This window comes from Pavona decussata, unplaced genomic scaffold, assembly GCF_977016875.1.
Source record: "Pavona decussata unplaced genomic scaffold, jaPavDecu1.1 SCAFFOLD_21, whole genome shotgun sequence".
Taxonomy (NCBI): domain Eukaryota; kingdom Metazoa; phylum Cnidaria; class Anthozoa; order Scleractinia; family Agariciidae; genus Pavona; species Pavona decussata.
The window spans coordinates 1,734,622-1,758,418 of record NW_028145444.1 but is presented as its reverse complement, the minus strand read 5'-3'; the positions used below and the strand labels follow the sequence as shown (position 1 = coordinate 1,758,418).

Genomic DNA, 23,797 nt, shown 5'->3' with positions numbered 1-23,797 from the left:
CATCTCATCCAGGGAGTATTGGCAATACTCTTTGTTACTTTATGCTGGGTATCCTGTGATGGGCTAGCATCCCATCTAGGACAGAGTAGCGATACTCTTGGTTGCATTATACTACAGAAACTGGGTCAAGCTACAGCTGTGTGGCCCCTTAGGCTCACAGTATCACTTTGTATCTGTAATTTTGATTTGTCTTCTGGTGCAATGGTATTCTGTAAATGAACTAGTTAATCTTAATCTTAACATTTAAGCACTGGAGACAAGCAAAATCTATTTAAGAACAATAAACGGTAAAAATAAAACTGCTTTATTTAATGCAAAACAGATAACACACAATATTGACACAAAATTTAATTCACTAGTCTACAAAGATAAAATTAAAACTACTACTGACAGGATTTTTGAAAAATAAGATTGTTCAATCATAATTATTGTTATAAAAACAAAGTTTTCCTTTCCTAGAAAATATGAGTTCTGTATACCAATCTTGTAATTCCAAGTAATAATTTGTAGTTATATAATAATAATTATTAAAAAAAACAGTACAATTTATCCATCTGATCTAATGACAGCTGTTCTTATTAAACAAAGGCTTTTGCATCGTTAAAGCAGGCACACTGAATACTAACTATGCAATGTTACAGACTTGTGGTAAATTTCACTTCAGTGATTAGCCTACATGCACTGGCACTAATGTTTCTGGAAATGGACAGAAATGCTTTTATTTACTGTGCCACAAATCATAAAAACTGATTGGTTGAATAAGTTGGTGTTCTTGGTTTCAAAAATCATGAGGTTGGGATGCTAGCTGAAAGGGAGATATTACAAGTGAATTAACCTGATAAAATCTTTGATTGTGTGATCGGAAAAAAAAAACCCATACTTGTGTTGAGTTTTCAAAATATTTTTCATGCCGTGGCATAAAATTAATATAAAATTGATGGGAAGGTTGCTGGCTTAAAGGGGTGGTGAACAGTCTTTCAAAACATATGTTAGATGTCTCAGAAATTTTAAGTCAAATTTCACATGTCACTTGCTTTTTTGCAATTTACTCAAGAGTCTACATTTCTTTGCAAGCTAAGAAGATATTCTAGACATGCTGAAAGGATGCTGGTCTTGTGTCTCACAAAGTCTCAAATTTACCATTCACAACCCTTGCATAAATATTGCCTTCTGAATCGATTTCATAGCCACACAAGTTCTTTGATTGTTCCTCCATTTGATTGAAAGTTATTTACCAGTACTGCCCAGTGGTAAAGTTACTCTCAAAGTTTTCACATCCACTTTTTGAAACTGTTAGAGAGTGCATTATTAATTACTTGATCCTTTATTTGTGTTTAGCTGCGAAAAAAGTTCATCTGCATCTTGAGCAGTTTTGACTTTAATTAAATAAGTTGCTGGCTTGCTGTTGTCTCCCTCTTTGTCTTTGGTGTAGAGAGGAGGGTTTGGTAAAGAAACCAAGATGACATTGTTTTTCCCAGATCGACTCATGGGGGTGCTTTCAGCCAGGTAGACATTTAAAAGAATCTTCCCCAGTGTTGTATCATTTCGCACAAGCACCTGCGTTCTTCCGTCAAGTTTCTTGAGGTTCAGCATTCCAATTCCCAACTCAGCCCATGTTGATTCTCTCTTAAAAAATAGCTTACACTTAATGGAATGGAATGCTCCTTCTTCAGCAACCACAACACTGAAATGAAAAAAAATCCAAACCTGTGATTGGCGTTACAGTTTTATTGTAGTACTTACAGGTCAATAATGTGCTGACTAGTACTTGATATTGGATACCCCTGGCAAGAATTTAAATGTATTCTAGAATCTGAAGCACATCCTTGCAAATGTTTTTTAGACAAGGCTGTGGATCATGGCCATAATCTAAGATCTTGTAAGACCAACCCAGCGCACCTCAGAATACCTGTATCACGCACTAGCAGGCACAAACAGTCGTTTATTCCTAGAGGTGCTAAACTTAACTTAACTTAGCTTGACATATTTTGACTGTATATATATACATGTTGTGTTTTTAATTTCTTTTTAACTGTAATATTATCGTTATTCTTATTGCCAAAGGTAATAAATAAAGGTATTATTATATCATAGAAAGGGGATCAAGGAACTTAAGTTATGGCGTCAATTTACATATCTTTTGAAATAACATTACCTTTGGCAGCAAGGATTACGCTCATTTTTTTTCAAGTTCTCACATTTTTGTGTCCAAATTGTGTTAGAACAGTCCGTAACTTACAATAGGGACAAAGAAAACAAGGTTAGTAAGAGGTATTTATCATTGATAAACATTCTTGAAAAAGTAAGTTACCTTTGTGGTTTGGGAACTTCGTCTTCAGCATCTCCTTCCCCTGATGTTCCGGGTTGATCTGTTGCTGGTTCTTTCTCAGAACTTGCACCTTCTGACAAAACAAATTACATAATTTTGTATATTTCTATTAAAATATCACGTACCAGTATTTCTACTCATGCCATAAAACAATTATTCAGCATTTGTTAAGTTTTGACCTTAGAATATTTTTGGTGATACACTGTCTCAGCTGAGGAACTAACTGGGGAAACCAATTCCAAATGAATTGGCTTTGAAATGAAGAAAAGATGATGAGGATGACTGGGGCACTCACTATTTAGCAAACCAGGGAACACCTGCTAGTGGTTGCTTTCTCAGGTCCAAGGGATAAATAAAAGGAGGCAGATCCACTCAACAGTAAATAAATAACTAAATTGACTTTGTTTGATGAGGATGACACTTAACAGTCTGTTGCAACTGACAAACCTGTGACCCTCAGATCCCAGAATCAAATTGGAATTTGGAAATGTTGGTTTTTGAGGAGAGGGGAAAACTGGAGTACCTGAAGAAAAACCTCTCGGAGCAAGGACGAGAACCAACAACAAACTCAAACTCATATAACGCTGAGTCCGGGAATCAAACCCAAACCCTAACCCTAGTGCACCAAAAGACATGCTCTCTCACCTGTTTTAACTACCTCTGTTTTGGTTTCTTCTTTTTCCTGTGTTGGCTGAGGTGGAGCGCAGAACTGTAATGCTGAAGACACTGCAGGTTGATTTGTTGTGCCTGTTACTGGTGACGCAGTTGAACATGCCTCTGTTTTGTTTGTTGAACTGGAAAACTTCAGGTCAATGTTCTTCATGTGTTCCTTATAGTCGTTAAAAATTGGAGTTAGGTCAACATAAGGGTTCAACCTTATATGCTTTTGTATCCATGCAGCAACACTTTCGTTTAAAGCCTTGATGTTGTCTTGATAAGAGCTACTTGATGGTTTATATGCTTGTGAGTTGCCAGAGGAAGTAGCTTTGAAGCCATTTTGATTAGTGTCTTTCCCTAAAGACAGACTGGTTGAGGTCTCTGTTGATGGTGGTTTAACACCACCAAACATATTTGATGGGCCTGATGACAAACTGGATATTCCTGTGAGAGGTTTTATAGGAAATGAGCTGGCACCAAAACCCTTGAAGTTGTTGTTCAACCCACCAAATCCTGAGAATCCTTGGAAAATGCCTCCACCCTAAGAACCACAACAAAATTAACCTTTAGGCCATGATCACCATGATCAGCATGCATATTCTCCCAACTGTTCTCCATAAACTACAAATTATTTTAATTGGGAGAATTTGTTTTACCTTTAAGACATTTTTGTCTTACTTGATCATTTCTTTTATTCTTATTCTAACAAAAAGTTTCTTAGGGAATGCTGTCTTGTTGCCAAGAAGGTAAACATGCCCTCCTTACAATTTCAGAGCTTAAAGTGCATGTATGAGTTTGTTCAGACTTATCGTTTATGTAGTCAATACATAAAAAGTTAACTCTGGTATTATGCAGCCTACATTGGCTTCCCGTCACCAAGAGGATTGATTTTAAGATCATAACCATGACCTATAAATAATTTATATAATTATTATTGAACGAAATGGCCCTGTCCTATATCAGTGACCTTCTACAGCTTCACTACCCTCTTAATAGTCTTCGCTCTGCTTCCAATGGACTAACATTGCAACAACCGTATTATTAGACCCAGGCATACGGTGCTCCTTCCTTCGCTGTAGTAGCTCCTTCTATTTGGAATTGCTTGCCAGTAGACATGAAAAATGCACCATCTTTGCCTTCTTTTAAAAGAAAGCTCAAGACATTTTTATTTAATCAACTTTGATTGTCTAGAAATGTGTGATATCTTTTTTCTTTTTTAGCTTTATATTACTTTGCAAAAGCGCACTGAGAAATTATATGTAGCTGTGCTCTAGAAGAACCTAAGTATTATTATTTTTATTATTAATTAAAGGGCAGAGAAGTTTTCTTATGACTTGACTATACATCAGGGTGTAGCTTTACCAGCTTATCTGCAAGTGCAGGTTATCTACTATTGTTTATGGTAATCATGCTTTGAACAACTTGCATGGCAAGAAAAAGATTGATTGACTGAGTGATACTGATTGAACTCCTTACATTAAGACAATTAAGCTGTCCACATAACTTTATTCCTTCCTCAATGTTTTTAACGTAAGATAATTGACATGTTGGGTTTTTTTAATACCTGTTTATCTGAGGGGTTTACTCGTCTTTTGGCCTTGATGATCCTACAGTGAAGTGAAGAAACAAAAAAAACTTAGCTAACAAATTAATCCAGACAACTAGTGATAGGTCTCATAGGAAATCTGCCAACCACCTTTGGTACTTGGGTTAATGTCGGCTGCTTATAAGGTCTTGATAACATGGGCTAGCGACAACCAGGTCAAGCTCTATTAAGCTCCCAGAGGGGCTTATTTCAAATCATGGATTTGGAACGAAAATTTACCTTTTCCAAATTTTACCTCACTGCTTACTCAGTGAAACATAGAAGTAATGGAGTGTGTATCACAATGTCCGCAATCTTACTTTCGCATAAAATAATAGTTCTGCACATCCAAGATCAAGTTTTCCTATCTAGACAAACTGAAGGATGTTTTGGCCACTGGTACACCTGACTTTTCAAGTATTTCTTGCATGTTTTCTAATGTGGAAAGGGAGGCCTTGATGGGGACAGGGGACTTGATAGAGCTTAAATTACCACATACACCCTTGGAGCTGAGGTTCTGAAATGAACATATTTAGTGGCTTATAAAGAGGCAAGGCAAGGAACAACATTATTTTTCAGCAGTGTGTCATAGATACAGCAATGAGATGTGGTCCACTGCGAGGGGAAAAATAACCTTTGGGGCACTTTCCATTCAGCCAAAATTTTGGTTGGAAATTTCACAAATTTCCCGTGTCAAATGGAAAGGCTTTTTTCCAGTTGTTTCAAACTTGCCAACTCATTGGTTTAGATAAGAAAAAAGTATACAGTGGAGAAAGAAGACGACAAAATGGAAATGACAAATTTATGCCAAAGGAACACTTACCGTAATTTTCATTCTAACCAGTTGGAATGGAAAAAGTGGAGTACCTCCAAAGGTCATTCGTTTGTTCCAGAAAATTTCTGTTTGATCAGTGTCTACTATTTGTGTTTTAACCAGTTAAACCAAAACTTTTTGCTTAATGGAAAGTGCCCCTGGTCTCATACATTAAGATCCTTGTCCTCATGTAATTTTAGTTTATCTCATACAGCCATTTTTTTGCCTGGAGATGACTTAAGTGCATCAGTTATTCATTTGTTGTTCCAACACTCACATTCTAATGGCAAATTATATAGAAAAAAAAATGTAGCTTGCATTTGAGTAGGGACAAGGGACAAGACAGATTCACCGAGAGAGATTAACCAACAAAACTCAGTGTGAGCAACGAAGAAGAAGGAGACATCAGGAAACCACAGAGCAAACTGACAAAAAACGTCACTTCTAAACAGCTGTCCACCCAGCCTTAGCTTTGCGAGGTTTTGCGAGTAACGTATTTCTAGTAATAATAATAATAATAATAATAATAATAATAATAATAATAATAATAATAATAATAATAATAATAATAATAATAATAATAATAGTAATAACATAAAGCCATGCGAACCTTCTAGTTCAACTTATGAAAGTGCTAATGGAAAGTGCAGATATACCTGAAAGAATGGACTACATTGGCAGCTATGAAGGTCATGAAGGGGGTACGCAGTTAGCGGGTATGAACAACCTTTTGCCCTGGGGAAAAGGAAATACTGTACCATTTGAACAAGCCTGCTGTCAAAGATCGCTCAAAATGCCGGGTGACTTCACGGACAGAAAAATTAAGCTTTTCAATATATCGATCAGTCTATAGATAAGTATCTACTGTTACTCACTTACTTTCTTTTGCTCAAATCTTCATCAGATGCAATTTTAAAATGACCAGCCTATCAAAAAAGAAAGCTTTTAACTTCAAGGAATAGATAAAGAAAAAACCGGGAAAAACGTGCGTCTGCAACCATGCACATCAGATATTAAAAGTCAAATTTGCAACTGTACTGTTGGTCTGAACAACTTAAACTCCAAATGAAGAGAAAAAGATTGATAAAATAAACTGTCAGCAGTGAAATGAGTTGCTTACTTCTTCTTCTTCTTCGTCTTCCTGGTCCCAGTTGTCATGAGTCAGTTCTTTCTCCGCTACCCTCTTCGCCATCTTGGAGTGCAACCCACAAGTCACACATGCGCGAGTGCGAAGGCAGTGTGGGACGTGGGGATGTTTATTCCGTGGGTAATAAATTTATCCCTATCTTTCTTTAGCAGAGAAAAAAAATCACCGTTTTCTGCTAAAACGATGATAAACCAAAAGCTGTAATTTATTGTTTGACCCTTCGCTAGATTTTTAATTAGTTACAAGTACTGAATCACTCTGGAATCAGTCAAAACAAATTTTTATAGCCACAAAATATATTTTCCATGCCCCCAGGGTCTGTCAGGATACCCGCAAGGTATTCAAATTAGTCGAGCGAACAAGCACCCTTCATCCGGGCATTTGCGAGCACTGCTCTCTCGTTGGTGTACGTATTTGGTCATTTCATTTCCCTTCTCATAGCGTAGATGGTACCCCTCGGCGGTTTAGCCTCTTTATAATTAACGAAAATTCCCCGGAAAGAAGGAGACCTGTATTTCGATGGAGTTGGAAATATTGCGGACGCAGTTGAAAAGCCAAATTCAACAACATCAGGTAGGGCACTTTCTTCTTCGAACTGCCATTGACAAACTATCTCCAAGTGTTATGCATGCTGATTAGCAAAGCTTTTTGCGATGTTCTAACAACTGAATGCTCATTTATATCGTGTTGTCGTCTGTTTCAAATTTAAAGAAGATACGTTTTGGTAGTCTATACCACAACTTGTAAACTTATAAATTCTAGAACGGTTATACGGCGGCGAAAACGAAGTCTAGAAATTGTTCGAACTCATTCGAGCCGGCTACATATTTAATCAATTCTGCCTTGTGTGTATACCACCCCATCACTTCACTTGAACTTATTCTTAAATGCGTTATTTTCAACAGACTGTTTCAGTTCGCTCAAAACTTTGATTTTCTTTTTGTTTTGTTTCGATTTTTTTAGCTTGTAATCCAACAGATCAAGACAGATCCACAGGTAAACATATTTCGCTCCTTTTATCATCAGAATGTTTCAGTGTGTTGGGTTTCAATTGTTTTGCCTTGGCGCAGTTTTGGAGAAATATTTTCAAACACGGATATCTTTCTTTCACAGAATCCCGACCTCCAGAAAAAATTACAGAGTCTTCAAGCGCACATCACAAGCCTGAGCGAGCAGCAAGTAAGATTTTTTACGTTCAGACGAGTTTATTTTTGAAGCAAAAAAAGAAACTGGGTGTACATGAAAAATCACATGCAAATATAAAGGAAAGGACGTTTTGGTCTATGCATAGAGGGTGGTAAAAATTAAAATGCAGGGTATTCATTGCTTACAGGAACCAATCAGAAAGCGGCAAAATCCCGTGGGACTCGCTACAGGTGTGACACGCGGAAAGAAAATTCATTTTTGCCGCGAAATCTCGACGGGTTTTGCCGTTCAAATTGCGATACAAAATAAACACGGCCTTGATTGATAACGTCGAAAGTTTGGGAGAAGGTATATTTTGTTTACAGCGGTAATGAATTCAATTTCGGAAGCGTTTTTCTAAGGTTGATTGTTTCTGTCGGCGGAAGTGATATCATAAATTTTTATACTTTCGTTCTTGAAGTGTGAAATTGTTTTCCTTGTCAACAAATTTGAGTTGTGCTTTGGCTTTGTCGAGGCTTATGAAAGCGGATGCCTCGAGAACAAATAACAGTCACGAAGTATAATTTGAAAATGTGTTGTTGATTAGAAAAAACAACAACTCATAGATTGTGTTACTCTTGGTAACTGCATTTATCATTCCCACAGCATACACTGTACATTTCTGAATGATATATATTACTCAAGCAAAACGTTTGAGCTGATTGTCAGAAAAATGAATGTTATGACCCCCTCTCCCAAAAAAAAATTTCTCCATTTTAACTAGCCAGAAATTTTAAAACAGCGCACAAGAATAGGAAGTTTAACCCCTTCTGCAAGAAAGAATGAAAGAAGGGTTGGAAAATCACAGAATTCAATAATACAGATCTCCTGCTGAAGTATGTTTTCCAGTCTGAATCGAACTATTTATTTTTAGGGTTTGTTGATAAGAAATTATTGTAGTTGTTTTTAGCTGAAGTTTCAATGTAATCAGACCTGAATCAAGACAAGATATTGTTTGAGTTTATGTATCAGACAATTCCAGCGGTCTCCCCCCCCCCCCCCCCCCTGTCCGGGGCATTAGTGGGGTATTTTTTCATGGGACTAGGGCATTAGCATACCCTGGGGCATTTGGCAGCCTACCCCAAGGTTTTTGACGGCCTTGTGATTTTACGTCATAGCATACTCACTTCCTTTTAGTGATACGTTCACTAGCAAAGACAATAAAATTGTGATTACCTGCATCTAAGGAGCGTGGACAAAATGGTGGTATATCCATGAGCTAACAGTCACTGGTACAATTATGAGAAGTGAGACTGATTTGAAACTTAGTTTGGCCTGAATTAATGTCCATTAGAATGAAGGCAAGCCCAGAAATGAAGAAATCAACTTATTTTTGTCAAGTAGGTATTTGTACGGCTCGTTTGTCCGTGTCGTGGGGCATTTGCCAGTTTGTTGTCAAAAAATTCTTATGGCCAGGTATTATGGGAAGGGGGGGGGGATGGACACAGCTGGGCCGATCCCTCGCCCCTTGCTGACGAATTATGCCTGAATACACACTAATCTAACGGTGTGTGACTCAGGATTAGTTACTTTGTAATGTAAGTTTTGTAAATTTTTCAAATTCAAATGAGCTGGATATCATGGGAATTACTTTGAGCAAAGTAACTGTTTAGAAAATGTTTTTACTATACAAGATTGATTTGAAAGTGTCATTCCTTAATTTAATCCTTTTAGCCTCTTTACATTTCTTATGATACTAGTAAGGAAAACTCGTTTAGAAATCAAGTTATTTCATCTTTCATGATCATTTCCTTTGTTCTTGTGATGTGTATGATTGATCACAAGTGTCAGTCCACACAAGTTGTGACATTTATCTTTCCTTGATTAATTTTGTTGCAGAGTCATGTAGTGAAGCAGCTGAGACAGGAACTGATAAACAAAACAGAGTTCAAGCCAGAGGTATTAAGTTTTACATGATCCATGATATTTTTATAAATTAAATGAATAAATAACCATGACAACTATTGATATAAATTTAACCATTTTGTTGCGAGGTAGTAGTCAATTTGTGAAAAATACATTCATAAGAGATAACAACAGAAGTCTGGAAAGTCATATAATAGTGTGTTCACAGCAGCTCGGCATATTGGAGGAGCAAAAGGATTAAGTAAGACCTATCTTCCTTTGGGAAATAAATTATATTTTTATGCATTGCCAAATATTTTTCCCGAGTATGCCTGTGTCACTAACTTAATAACACATTATTCTCATTTATTTACCAGGCTTAAAATATTCCATCACATTAATTCCATTGCACATATGCCACACATGACATTCCAATCCTAGCAGTATGCAGGATGTTTGTCCTTTGAACCAAGTTCTCCTGTAGCTCAGTGGTAGAGCATCTGAACTAGTAATTGAAAGGTGTTAAGTTCGACTCCTGATAGGAGCACTCAGATTTCTTGTTCTGAGTATGCCATTGTCACTTACTGAATAATACATCATTCTCATATCTTTTATTGTTTGGCTTCTCTAATATGAGCGCCATGAACACACTATTAATTGAGATCTCTTGTTTTGTAATTATAGGAGCATAAATGTTATAGATGTGTGTACAAGACTGTACATCTCCAATCTGCAGTTGTCAATGCATTATGTTTCATTGTAATCAGTCTGTTTTACTTTCTAACAAATGCTATTGGTTTAATTTTAGGAAAATAATTTCAAATCACCTCTTAGCGACAACAATTCAAGTAATATCACATTGAATGAATACAAGGAAGCCACCTCTCCAACAAATAAAGTATTTGTCAAGTTAGAGCCAACAACAAAAATGGACCTGCCAATCAAAACAGAGCCTTTGGATGTTAAACCTGTAAAACTGGCTCAACCGCAAAAGCCGCTGCCGATCCAGCTGCCACGTCTGAAACCAAAACCTCCTCCAGTAGTGATCGTTACATCACAGGTAACTTCTTGCTAATGTTGGAAGCACTGATTGTGATTATCTTTTCACTTAAATTTAGCTTGGTATAAATAATATTATTAAAGGCCTGCTGGAAAAAGGGCACAAATTTATTGCAGAGCAGGGATAGCGCAGTGGTGAAAGCACTCGCCTCTCACCAGTGTAGCTTGGGTTTGATTCCCGGACTCGGCGTCATATGTGGGTTGTGATTGGGTGAATGTACCGGTATAATGCATTAAATTAGATTATAAACATGATAATCAACGTGTATGCAAAACTAGAACTTATTTTAAGCTATTTGGATTTCACTGCCAAATTCCACTTAGTATAGGTTTTGACCAAGCCCCTCATTAAAAAAAAGATAAGTGTACAGTGGTATTTAAAGTAAAGGTATTGCTAAGTGATGTAACCTGTATGTTCAAGGCTGAAATTTCAAGAATAAGCTTATAACTTTTTTGTTGCTTCTGCTAATTTGATTGGCTGAGATTAGATTTCCACCGACCACAAGTTAGAACTAACATAGGCAAATTTACTTTTAAGTACTCTGCTTCTGTCATGTGGGAAACTGTCCCCATGGCATTGAAAAAAACAAAAACATTTAACAGGTTTAAGAAACTTTATAAGGCCCACCTGATGTCTTGTCAATCAAATGATATATGTTCTGTTTAATGATCAAATATAATAGTATGTAACTATCTAATAATAATAATAATAATAATAATAATAATAATAATAATAATAATAATAATAATAATAATAATAATTGTCTGCTTATATTTTGGTGTTTGTTGTTGTCGCTGCTGTTGCTGCTGATGATGTGTTGTCCTTTTCCTTTCCTTTTGTTTGTTGTTGTTGTGGGTTGTTTGTATGTTGCTTGCTTTTTTGTGTGTGCTTTTTTTTGTTTTTATTTATTTTTCGCTTTGTTCTTCTTTTATTAAGCTTGTCCTGTTTACATCTCTTGCTCGGTTCAGTATATCTTTAACATACCTTAATTTACACAAATGTAATTCTCTCCTGTACATTAATCCTAGGCTCTATAAACATCTACATCTTCTAATATTCAATAAAGCTCAGTGTCATTTCCTTGTTTACTTTAAAGTAGGTGGTGGTCAACTAGAAAGCCTTTGCTACTTTGACCACCACACACATTTTATAATTTGTACTGTATTTATTTTTATCTTGTAATTATCTGTTGTAATACTTTACCCTCTACGTTAATGTTGTGTAAATACCGTATTTATTCGTCTACAAGCCGAGCTTGGCTATAAGCCGAGACCCTAAACTTGTGAGACATGATAGTGGGCAAAAGCTTACAGAAAAAAATCGAAAAAATATCGGCTATAAGCCGAGACCAAGGTTTCTAAACAAAAAGTTACTTGAGCGTTCGTTCAAGAAACCTTTCCTCTCAGGAAACATGTTGAAAGTTATTGTTTAGAATAAAATCACACCTTTTAGAAACAATGAAAAGCTTTTTAATTGATTCTAACTGCACTATAAAGCAGAAAACTTAAAAACGAATGCCACCAGACTGATTTTTATCGTCACAAACTACCAACTGCTTACCGAAGCCAATAATCAATCGCTTGCCGTCATCATGCCGAAAGCACGCCGTTCATCGTACAATATGGCTTTCAAGCTTAAAGTTGTTGCAGAAGCGGAAGCAGTTGAGAACAACTCCGAGATTGCTCGAGAGTATGGACTTAGTGAGTCCATGGTCCGTCGTTGGCGCAGAGATCAGGCCAAACTCTTCAACGGTGAGCTAAAGATGTCGGCGAAACGTACAACTATGGGTCGCTTTACCCCAAAGTATCCTGAGCTAGACCAGCAGATATTGGAGTGGTTCACCGAGCAAAGAGATCAAGGTGAGTAAATGTTTGATGCTGATTTGTTTTGAAATTGTTTCAAAAGGAGCGTTAAATGAAGAATTGATAAAAAACGACAGGCACGTTCACAAGGATGAACGCACGTGAGTTTGTTTTTCAAAGCGTGGGAATTGACACTTCCCATTGGTCGGATTTGCTAATCGTCATAACAAATTAACAATGCTTGTCAGCTCAAAGTAAACAAACTCTCGAGTCGCTTGAATTTTATTCATTTACATGGTTTTTCATTTATTTTCATAGGTTTTGCTGTGAGTGGATTGATGCTACGCCTGAAGGCAAAAGAATTTTCAACTGATCCCGCATTCAAAGCTTCCCTTGGTTGGTATCAGAACTGGAAACGACGACACTCGGTGAGCTTGCGTGCGAAGACAACCCTAGCCCAGCGACTGCCAGAAGACATGGAGGAGAAAATTGTGCAGTTTCACCGCTTCATCATAGCAGCCAGGCAACGAGCTGGGTATCCTTTATCCAGAATCTACAACATGGATGAGACACCGATGCGCTTCGAACTTCCATCAACGCGTTCGCTGGAGTTCACCGGCAGCCGAACGGTTCCCATAAAAACCTGCGGAGCAGAAAAGCGGAGCTTCACTGTCACACTTGCCGTCGCTGCGGATGGAACAAAACTTCCACCCAAGGTCATCTTCAAAGGTGTCCGGTTTCCAAGAGATCTCGTCGTTCCAGATTCCCTCCGTGTTTCTTTCCACAAGAAAGGGTGGATGGATGAGTCAGGTGTGAAGGAGTGGATTCGCCAGTGTTTGCCGCGCACCCCTCGTAATGAACAGTCGCTGTTAGTGTGGGACTCATTCCGAGCTCACTTGACCGATGAAGTGAAAGAAGACCTCAACCGGCGGAAAATTGATGTAGCAGTTATCCCTGGAGGCCTGACCCCTGTTTTAGAGCCGTTAGACAAGTGTTTGAACAAGCCGTTCAAGGACAATGTCTGAAGAAAGTACTTGGCCTGGATGATCAGCGGCCCGTTCGAGTATACTCCGGCTGGAAAGAAGAAGGCACCATCGAGAAATCTTGTACTTCGATGGGTGCATGAAGCATGGCGAGAGATTCCGGCGGAGATGGTTACTAAGTCCTTCAAGACCTGTGGAATCTCCAACTCTTTAGATGGAACTGAGGACGACGTCGTGTACACTGAAGAGGTGCAGGAAATCGACGACGATGAAGAAGACAACGAGTTCGACACGGAAAGTGAAAGCGAGAGCGATGGCGAGTAAACTGTTGGTCAGTTGAAAGCTCTTTAACAAACGGCTCCTTTAGGAGCCACCACATATATAAAAGTCAATGACCAACTTCAATTTGTTTTTTCATATATTTCTGTATGCAGTACTATCTCGGCTTATAGACAAATAAATCTATGTTTCCCATGAATTTGCTGTTTCGGAAAAAATTTGTTTGGAAAAACACTCGGCTATAAGCCGAGGACCCTTCTCTAGTTCAAATTTTCGAGATTTTGGTAAAGTTTTGTGAAAAAATCGCTCGGCTTGTAGACGAATAAATACGGTAGTGTGAAACAAATGAACCTTGAACCTTGAACCTAGAAAAGAAGTAACAAGTCTGTTTGCAAAGTTAGAACTAATTTAGATTTTACAGCCAAATGTCTACTTAGCATATACCTGCCAACTCTCACGCCTTAGGCGTGAGTCTCACGCCTGTGGGTTGAAAACTTTGATCTCACGCCGGCTCACGCTTGCGGGCCAATTTCTCACGCCTGGTTGAAAAATGTGAGTTGTTGCCGTCTTGCTTGACACAATTTCCAAAAATATGTTAACTCAGACCCATGTTAGAACGAAAACCATGTGCAAAAGGAATAAATGACAATATCCTCCTCGCGATCTCTGATTTTTGAAGGTGAAAAGCACTGGGAGCGAGCTCGCGTCTATACGCGTCCTGAGACTTCGGACGTCCTCGGAAGACTTCGGAGGTCTTCGGAAGACTTCGGAATTCTTCGGGAATCTTCGGAAATAATCGTATCGTCTTCAAAAATCCCAGCACTCCCAGGATAAAAATCTCACGCCTATATCTTAGAAAAAGTTGGCAGGTATATTAGCATAGTTTTCAAGCAAGCCTTTCAAAATGTTTAACATATTTTTATAATTTTGTTTCTTCCTCAGCATGGCAAAATTGAGTTCACAGGTCCTAATGCATCGTCAGTACACATGGCTCCCGCAGTGTTCTCTTCTGTTCAAACAGCACAGCCACCGATTGCAAATCCGATCAGAGTGCCTACACATTATCAGCAGACTAATAAAATTAGACCAAGTGCCTTCAGGTACAGTGGCAGATCCTTTACATCACATCATCTGCAGCCAATCCTCCCTCGTCCCACTTCAGAAAACAGGTGTATACAGCTGCAAGATATCAGTAAACAACCAGAAAAGACTGTTGAACCCAAGGTAAAAAATCTGATTTGTTGTTGTACAGTGTATATTGTTAATGTGGTGATTTAAGTTTTTTTCGTTAAGTCTGAAATTTGGCAAACTTGTTACATTTGAATTGTTACTTGGCTCCAGATGATGGCAACGAACCTGTGACAAAGAAAAATACAAATTAAACTAATTTGAACATGAATGTATGAAACATGTTTTTGATTTGTGGGTGACAGATTAAATAGAAGAAAGACCCTCGCAGTTATTTACGCAACTTAAACAGTTTTGAAAAGAAAGCCTGAAAAAATTGAGGCTTCAACTGCTTTGAAGCAAATTTAAACCACAACATTGACACATCTGTAGACTAACTAATTCCTCAGGTTTTTTCTCGGTGTTCTTTCATGACTGGTCACATGAGATGATAACATGAGATCACGACACAAACCCATCATTCTTACAACCGCACTATTCTGCTCTAAATACGGCATCCAAGCATATATTAATGTATGTTAACTTCTTGTAAATATTAAATTAATTTTAATTTCATAAACCCCCAGAGGTGCCAACCCCTGGAGATGTTTTCTGGCTCCTCCTTCCTCCTCAAACTTTCTGTAAGAGTCTGTAACACTGATTGATTGGAGGATGCAACAAAATACACCCAGGAACTGTAAGAATATGAATTTAAAAACTAAAATTTTGTGAAATTATGTTAGGAATAGTAGGGGTTTAAATCTTAGTTGAGCTGCTAAGGTTTAGAGGGATTTCTTTGGTGAAGAGACTGGGAGATCTGGATTTGACCCACATCCATGGCCCTCATGGATTGTCTAGGAGAGTTGGTGTATATGAACTCCAAAATTTGGAAAGAATGGGATCTGGAAAAAATTCTACTGCAACATGCTATAAAATATTAAGTTTGAAACCCTTGCCTGTTTTATCAACTCTTTAGAAAATGGAATTCATGGCTGCCCTAGGACTTATAACACCACAAACATTAATTGGTAAGAGTTGTTATTAATAATAGTGACAGTTGAACTATTTGTAACATTGCATGCTCCTTTAATTTGCTGTTAATTTAATGGTACTAGAATGTTAGCCATAAATGATAGCTTCTGACAGTTCCTGTATCAATAACTTTGTACTATTGGTTTTGATTGGCTACTAATTAAAAGTCAATTTTGCAAGTTTAGTTCACCTGAAGTATGTACAACTTTATTCTTTCTTTCTTTTTTTTAACTCTGCTGGTTTCATTATATATGCTTCAGTGCCATTTTGGCATTTGAAATTACAAAGTAAACATAATTTAAATACCAGCACCAGTTGGGATTTCACATTTGTTTGGTTTGGAATAAAACATTGGCTGTCTGGTAGTTGTAAAATATATTACTATCAGACAGCAAATATTAATGAAAGGCTCCTTAATGGTACATTTATTGTATATGTCTTCTATTTTAATTGATACTTAAAGGAAGTGTTATGCTATTGGCTTCTTGAATGTTCTTAAAATACCTCAATGGAACTCAAGCATGTAAAGTTAAAATGATATTAATCTAGTGTAAGATTGAAGACAGAGAATCAGGGGTTGAGTGTACTTTCAAGAAATTCATGGATTTGGTTTTCATTTTGGATCTTGATGTGTAGAATAACAAAGATAACAAAGGTTGGGTATGTTTATTTGACTACTTTAAAGTGTCATCTAGCACAACAGTTTACAAAATGTAAATGTTCACTGGACATTCCATGACATAAATTTGAAAGGCAAAATATTGCTCCCATCTTCTTCCTTCATTTTTCAAACAAGATTGTGTTGTGATCTAATCATTCTTTAAGTTATTAATCTTCAATAGTAGCAACCCTAAAGAAACTGTGTTGATAGGAGAGGAGTTGAGAGGAGGATTCAACGTCTTTGTTGCTTTGTTTAGTTATTAGTGATTGAATTTGCATGTTTTATGTTTCGTTCACGTTATACATCTGTGTGTATTGGTTGCTTTTTTTCTGATGAACTACAGTGTACACCATTTGCAATATTTAGAATCTCATATAATGTATTGGATTATTATTTCTCACTTTATGGATTAGTATTTCTCACTTTATAATGACATGATTTAGTGCGTAACGTACACACGTTGTATATTTGTTTGCTGTGCGAATGAAGTTATTGTAAGTGCATGATTACTTACATGCTTACAGTGTTAGTGGCAACCAAACATACCATCCTGTAACAGATCATTTGACACTCCACTCGGCAAGTGGCAATTCTGACCATGTGCCACATGTGGGAGTGCTCATTTATCACTGCGAGAACCATGTGTATTCAACTGAATTTTAGTTAGTCTTGTTAAAGGGGAGCTGTCGAAGAAATTTTGCTGTATTTTGATCAAAGCTAGCTTCCCATGCAGTCGTTTTTAGAGGACTCGTGTTACCTCCTCAATGCGACTGCATAGAGGCTAGATAAAAGCTTACTCAGAAAAAATATTTCACAGAGCCTTTTCTCTAACATGAAATGTTTCGTAGAGCACTGGGAGAAAACATTAACTGATTTCTCCAATGAAGAACAAACTATAAATCAGTTTTCAGCAACTTCTCCAAAGTGCACAAGGGGAACTCGAAAAAAATGGCCAATTTTCAATTTTTTCTTGAAACTTGTAATCCATTTCCATTCAAGCCTTCCATAGCAAAAGATGACAAATACTATAGCTTACACTGTATGTATACTCGTAGGATAATAATATTATTGCTGTTAACAATACTGAAACATTTTAACATTTCCATCAATACGATATTTTTCGTCGTGATTCAAAGGAACACTTTTATGTTTCGTTCACTTTATACATAAAAGGACAGGTTTTATATCTGTCCTTTTACAAGACGTCAATCAATCTGTAAATCTTGAAGTTTTATATGGATTGAGATGCAGATACTGGTTTTTACATGTAAGTCATCAATCAGAAATAAGTTGAATTTTCCCAACAGAAATTCAGCTCAAAAGACAAGAGAGAAAGAGAAGAAGTACTTGTATTTCTCCACAGAATGCACTGGATATTGATCCAGAGGTGAGGTTTTATTTATTTGTACCAGCTGCTACCAACTCTCACACAGTGAGCCTAATTATCACGTCTGCCTGCCAAAATGTAAAACTTTAATCTCAGTTCATCTTGTGCATACAGATCTTACAAAAAATTGTCATGCCTTCCTCAATTTTTTAATTAATTTTGAAAGTGTCTCTTTAATTATAATAATAACTACTTTAAATATTTTTAATATATTATTGTTTATGGCAGAAAATCAAGTTCCTGAAAAGAACAGTCTATAAAAATTGCACGTCTTAGTACAGTAACTGCTACGATGTATTTTTTTCTTAAATGATGTTCTGAATTCTGAGGTCTAAATTGAAAACCTTTAGGTGTCTTTTGAAATCTTCACATGTCTGGAGAAGTTATTGGGTCATCATTATAGTCCTGACTTCTCCACGGTAAATTTCTTGTGCTTTAATATCAAGACTCATTAAAGTTATCAGGTAGTCAAGGGTGTGCAAAGTTTAGATGTTACTGTTATACCAAGATAATTAAATTTTCTAGTGGTGTCATGGCAAACTCAACTGTGGTTGTTAAAGGGGAAGTATCATGGGGGTTTTGATATTTTTTTGTTAAAAATGATGAAATAAGACCTTCAATCAGCTGCCAAATAATTCTAGAATGATGAGAGGAAAGAAATCAACTCAATTCTTGAAAGGAACAACTCCTAATCTGTTCTACCGCATTTTGGAAACAAAAATGCAATAACTTGAAAAACATTAGACGTCTAACATTTTTCAAATTTCGATCCATACCGGCCTACTCTGTCTCTGGCCAGAGGCACTAATTGGCAGTTTTATTGCACTGGGGTGATAATTTGAAACAAATTTGACAATTATTTCGTTGTTTCTGCTGACAAACAAACATTTTTGGGTTTTGAAATGACAGCAAATTTGCGTGATACTTCCTCTTTCAAGTGAGATGGTTTGGCTCCCACTAAAGATTGATTGATGTTATTGTTTCAAGCCCAAGAGAATAAAAAAGATAACAATGTTGCCAGTAAAGCGAGGCAGAGGTCGGCCACCCAAGTTCAGTAGCAGTAGCGCACCAAACTCTCCGAGTCCATCTTCCCCTGTTCCCAATGGATATGCAGAAAATGGGAAGCACAAGAAATTCAAGTACAAGCGTGTCATAACAGGGGATTCGCCAGTTGATGAGGTAATTAGTTAATTAATACAAGGTGGATAACCCTTGGGTTACAAAAAAGTTGAAAGGTTTAGGAACTCACCAAATAGATGTACAAAGATTTGGGCCATGGGGGGCCAACGCATCTGGCCCAAGTTGTTCAAAATGGGGATAACTTTATCCAGTGGATATGTCACTATCCAACAGATAAAATGTATTGGTTAGAGTACATTTTATCTGCTGGATAGTGAATTATCCACTGGATAGAGTTATCCACTCTTGAACAACCAGGGCCTTGAGCATAAGCCAGGAAAAGTTCCAACTTCGTGGCCTGCATGTCTGTGGCCATGGTATGACTTTACCCATAGTGCTAGATCAGAAGAAATGACATGTGTCTCATGGCATTGTCACAGTGTAACCTCTGATGAGGTATGAGACTTGTGTTCTTAACTAATCTTAAAAGACTGAAAATTGAGGCAAATATCATCAAATAAAATGCAGTTTCATGTCTGATATTCAAATCATCGAAAAATTTGAACTCAGGTAGGATGAAAGAAAAGTGTGCAGTTCAACATGTGTCCCTGATGGGAATCAAACATACTAGGTTCTTCTACACACTGACCAGTCAGATGTTCAAACAACTGAGTTACGGGGAGATTTGTCTTAGTGGTTCATGTGTGACATGTCTCTTGTACACTGCAGGGTGGCCAGGGAAAATAACTTTTTCAAGGCCAGGGAAAAGTCAGGGAACTACCAAATTCTACCTCAGAGTCAGGGAATTGTAATTTTACAATGACATGGAAAAGATATGAATGGAATTGGCTTATTATCCGTTGAGAAAGCGTGCCCATGTTACATCTGCCGTCCTTTTTGTTGTTTGCACTGTAATAGACAATAGCTACGAGCCAATCAGTGCACAAGAATTTTGACAGTTGTTGTAAAAACTGTATTGTCATTATTCTATTTTAGGATGATAATCATGATGAAGTTTGCACGATATGTAAAGAGAGTGGTGAGCTCCTTCTCTGTGACACATGTAATTTGGTTTATCACATGACCTGTTTGGACCCTCCTCTGACTGCCGTCCCACCGGGGATGTGGCTCTGTCCTAAGTGCAAGGTAAGTATCATCATTATTTGAAAATAGAGTACTAAAGTGATGACGTCACAAAAACTAAATTTTTGAAATTATGGGATTTGTTAGTATATTCGGAAAACAACAACAACAACAACAAGACTTTATTACCCCGTTTAAAAGTTATTCATACAGTTACAGTTGACTCTCTCCATGCGGACACCTCGCTATTACGGACATCCCGATGACACGGACAGCAGCTAAATCCCCGGCTAAAATAGAGAACAGACACTTGACTGAAATAAATTCCCGCTATTACAGACTCTCGCTATTAAGGACACTAACTCGCGGTCCCTAGGGTGTCCGCAATAAAGGGAGTTGACTGTAGTTGAAAAGATTTTGAAATGTTAAGGGCTTACCAGCTCCCTGAAATAACTAAGAAGCTAAAAATGTCAGGGAGCTGGTTTAAATATTGTAAATTAAATATTTACAGCGGAGGTAGGACAGTTAAACAAAGAGCATGATGAAAAATGCCTGCTTGCCAAAAATCAACATCTTGTTGCAATTTGGGGGTGAGCTATTAGCTCTGTTATGCCCTGTTGACCCCATACAAATCCTTCTAATTTTGTCTCAGTTCTTAACGTTTGGAACTGAGACAAAATTAGAAGGAATTGCCCCCTTTTGTCAAAATTCACCTAATCTTTTAAAAAAATTGACAAGGAACATGCTCCTTGGACGCCCAACTTTCAATTTTTGGCTAAAAGCCTGTTTGAGTCAAAAAGATAGTTTCATACCTTTATGTTGCAAGCTAAAACTTCAAATCTATTTACAATAAACATTCTTATAAATCTAGATATCCCCTTCCCCTAGATTCTTTGTTGTACTGTGCTGCATCAGTCATCTACCTCCTGAATAGCAAAAAAAGAGCAATGTTAAGGGGGGAGGGGGTTGCTTTGACAGCAGATGGAAACTGGTGTAAGTTATAAGAAAATATGCTTAAAATTGGGACTTGATCGTTGAAGACCTTTCTAAATAATTTTATTGTATACCTGAGCTAATCATCTTTCTTACTGACATCCTGCATTAATAACATGGGTGATTTAATCAAGAATAAAATTTTTATATTTTTATATGATCGTCACATTCTTCTGTGATATTAGGAAAAAGTTAAAGAAGATGAGCCGATGCCCTGGCCAGGAACTTTAGCTGTTGTGCATTCATATCTGGCTCACAAGACAGGTTAGGAAATCAAATTGCATTATCATAACCCTATAAACCCTAACAGTGATCAGCATCAAATTTCTCCTTGTAATATCAATGCTTATTCAACCCCTGAGATCATGAGAATTAAGGATATGATCACCCAAGGTGAACTTTTGTGATATTTTAATAACTTCTTCCTAGTACTTATACAGAGACAAGATCTAGGAGAATTTGATCTTTAGTATAAGGGGTTAAATGGTTAAATTTTTCTCTTTCTGTTATTGTTTGGCACTAGGACATTTCCCTCACCCATTCAAAAAAACTAAAAAAATCACTTTTGTGTGTGACGTGTTTCATGGTTGTCACAAAGTTTTGAAGTTGGTGGCCTTATTGTTGGAGTAGGCGGCTGATTTTGCCATCTTTTCTAAAGAATCAGACAAATAGCCCAGCATAGTAGCTGGCAAAGATCTTGAAGTAGATGGTGATTTTCGCCAGCTGCCAGCTACTTTTGACAACCCATTGTGATTGTTAGTAAACCTGTAGTTTAAAAATCCATAGTGGTGGGGGATTGATCAGTTTGTTGTCTATATAGTATACAGTGTAGCTTATTTGGTGCTATCACAATGTTGAGTGAAGAGAGCTTGATTTCAGTTCATTCTTTACAAGTTCAACCCATACAGTTAGTTTCATTGATGTGTAGTTTTAGATGTCGTAACTCCATATTTATACAATTCTGCACAGCCTGTTGATGCATACTTTTGTGAAACATTACAGTTTTTAGTTACCACTTGCATTTATCTTATAATTTAGCAAAAGAAGAAGAAAAGAATAAACTTCTCAAAAGAAGTGAAGAACTCAAGGCAGAGAGAGTTCAGCTAGAAGCCAAGGCAAAGCAACTTAGTAATGCAATAATGGTAAGTTGAAAGGAATCAGGAAATACAAAGTATTCACTTATTCATGAGCATACGACAAAGAAAAAAGTCTGTGCATTCAATCCATAACCTTATAGCTACAAGGAGCGTGGTGAACTACGATTCTTGGATGTATAAGAAAAGAAATTAAGCTCCCCTTCCCCCCACAATCAATGATGAATTCATGTGCAAAGCAAAACACGCCATTTTTCCATCAATAAAATGTGGGGGGAGGGGTGGTCTTAATTGTTCATTTGATTTGTCCAAGATTGTAGGTCCTTTACTAGATTCACCATATGTGACATGTGTCCTGCATACTGTATCCTTGATGAAATGTGCAGTTCCAAAAAATATCCATACTCCCCCCTTGGAAGGTCATTTTTGGTTTGCACCCCCCTTCCACCCAGGAAATTCCAGTTTAGCTTTATACTTTGTCTCTAAATTTCTGATAACCTTCCATGGGGTGGGTATCCATTTTTTTCTGGAACTGCACATTATAGGGGCTCCCTGAAAAATAATGATACTTTGAGAAATTTGGATTGTTTAATACCTGCCTTACTGCTCACTTGACTACTCATTTGGAACAAGAAATAGACTGCAAGCAGTCCCTCTCTGGTTAGTCGAGATGGTGTGCTCATAGCGCAGCGAGACTGGAGTGAGGAGAAATAAAGGAGAAGAGACTCCCCAAGTCCCCTTCCGCTCGTTGGCTCGACTTTTATTTTTCGCGCTCGACTATTTCACGCGACCTCTCGACTATCCAGAAAGGGACTGCTTGCAGTCTAAACAAGAAATGGCAGGAATTTTTTTTTAATGAAAGGCGATTGTTTTGTTCTCCCAAGTAATCAGCACAATTGCCATCTTAGGTGTGATTCTATGCCCTAAGTTCTCCTTTCTCCCTAACTTTGTCCAGAGAAATCTTGTCACTCATCGGCCGTTATTTTTCTCTTTCTTCAGGAACAGATGCAGGCCAAGAGCGAACTCTCAGCCAGCAACAAATCCGCACAGAATTCTGTTGACAGATTAATTAAGTTTATAGAACTGGTCCAGAGTTTATGACAACCAATTATTGTTCCTGTATTGAATACTGAGAATATTTATTGAAATCTTTTTCAAAGGTTTGCTAATTAATTTTGTTTATCAGAAGAGATTTGCTATATAATGTTCTGCTGCTTTGTGAACTATTTTTTGAGTGCACAGTTAAAATTGTGTCAGTACATTTCGTACACAGTGTAGATAATAAGATTGTTGTGTTTTGTTATAGAAAAAAAAAAAAGTTGATGCCAGTGGCAAAGTAAATAAAACAATTGAAGTAGTGGATGAAAGTTGATATTTGATGGTTCTCTGTTCACGTGTATAATTAACAATTATTCCACGAGCGCGCGTTGGATATGAGATGATAGATAGCCAACGAGGCGTGCAGCGCTGAGTTGGCTATAATCATCTCATATCCAACAAGCGCGAGTGGAATAATTGTTTCATTAAAAAACAAACAAGAAACATTGCTAGATCTTGTTGATTTCGCTTTGCAAG

General features: G+C 37.3%; 2 protein-coding genes across 2 annotated transcripts; one reads left to right on the top strand and one right to left on the bottom strand.

The window, feature by feature from the left end:
• Window positions 1-283: 283 nt before the first annotated feature.
• On the bottom strand, window positions 284-6,616 carry LOC146486155 (nuclear pore complex protein Nup50-like). Its single transcript, XM_085098838.1, has 6 exons — window positions 6,506-6,616; window positions 6,265-6,311; window positions 4,551-4,593; window positions 2,975-3,527; window positions 2,312-2,402; window positions 284-1,684 (listed from the first exon to the last, which is right to left on the bottom strand). Exons 1-6 carry the CDS (start codon window positions 6,575-6,577, stop codon window positions 1,309-1,311), a joined length of 1,182 nt encoding a protein of 393 aa, XP_084954964.1. The 5' UTR covers window positions 6,578-6,616; the 3' UTR covers window positions 284-1,308.
• Window positions 6,617-6,911: 295 nt separating this feature from the next.
• On the top strand, window positions 6,912-23,594 carry LOC146486154 (PHD finger protein 21A-like). The gene is made up of 13 exons (XM_085098793.1): window positions 6,912-7,105; window positions 7,496-7,528; window positions 7,646-7,711; window positions 9,557-9,616; window positions 10,371-10,622; window positions 14,629-14,910; window positions 15,830-15,881; window positions 17,854-17,933; window positions 18,921-19,112; window positions 20,049-20,198; window positions 21,314-21,392; window positions 22,167-22,270; window positions 23,222-23,594. The coding sequence occupies exons 1-13, from the start codon at window positions 7,052-7,054 to the stop codon at window positions 23,321-23,323; spliced, it is 1,506 nt and encodes a 501-aa protein (XP_084954919.1). The 5' UTR covers window positions 6,912-7,051; the 3' UTR covers window positions 23,324-23,594.
• The last annotated feature ends 203 nt before the right edge of the window (window positions 23,595-23,797 follow it).

Excerpts from the sequence above, each read along its gene's own strand:
- LOC146486154 (XM_085098793.1), top strand. The coding sequence starts at position 7,052 with ATGGAGTTGGAAATATTGCGGACGCAGTTGAAAAGCCAAATTCAACAA. Across the intron at positions 10,623-14,628 it reads TAGTGATCGTTACATCACAG|CATGGCAAAATTGAGTTCAC; the intron begins GTAACTTCTTGC and ends TTTCTTCCTCAG. Across the intron at positions 19,113-20,048 it reads GGGATTCGCCAGTTGATGAG|GATGATAATCATGATGAAGT; the intron begins GTAATTAGTTAA and ends ATTCTATTTTAG.
- LOC146486155 (XM_085098838.1), bottom strand. The coding sequence starts at position 6,577 with ATGGCGAAGAGGGTAGCGGAGAAAGAACTGACTCATGACAACTGGGAC. Across the intron at positions 4,594-6,264 it reads GAAGATTTGAGCAAAAGAAA|GATCATCAAGGCCAAAAGAC; the intron begins GTAAGTGAGTAA and ends ACTTCACTGTAG. Across the intron at positions 1,685-2,311 it reads GAAGTTCCCAAACCACAAAG|TGTTGTGGTTGCTGAAGAAG; the intron begins GTAACTTACTTT and ends TTTTCATTTCAG.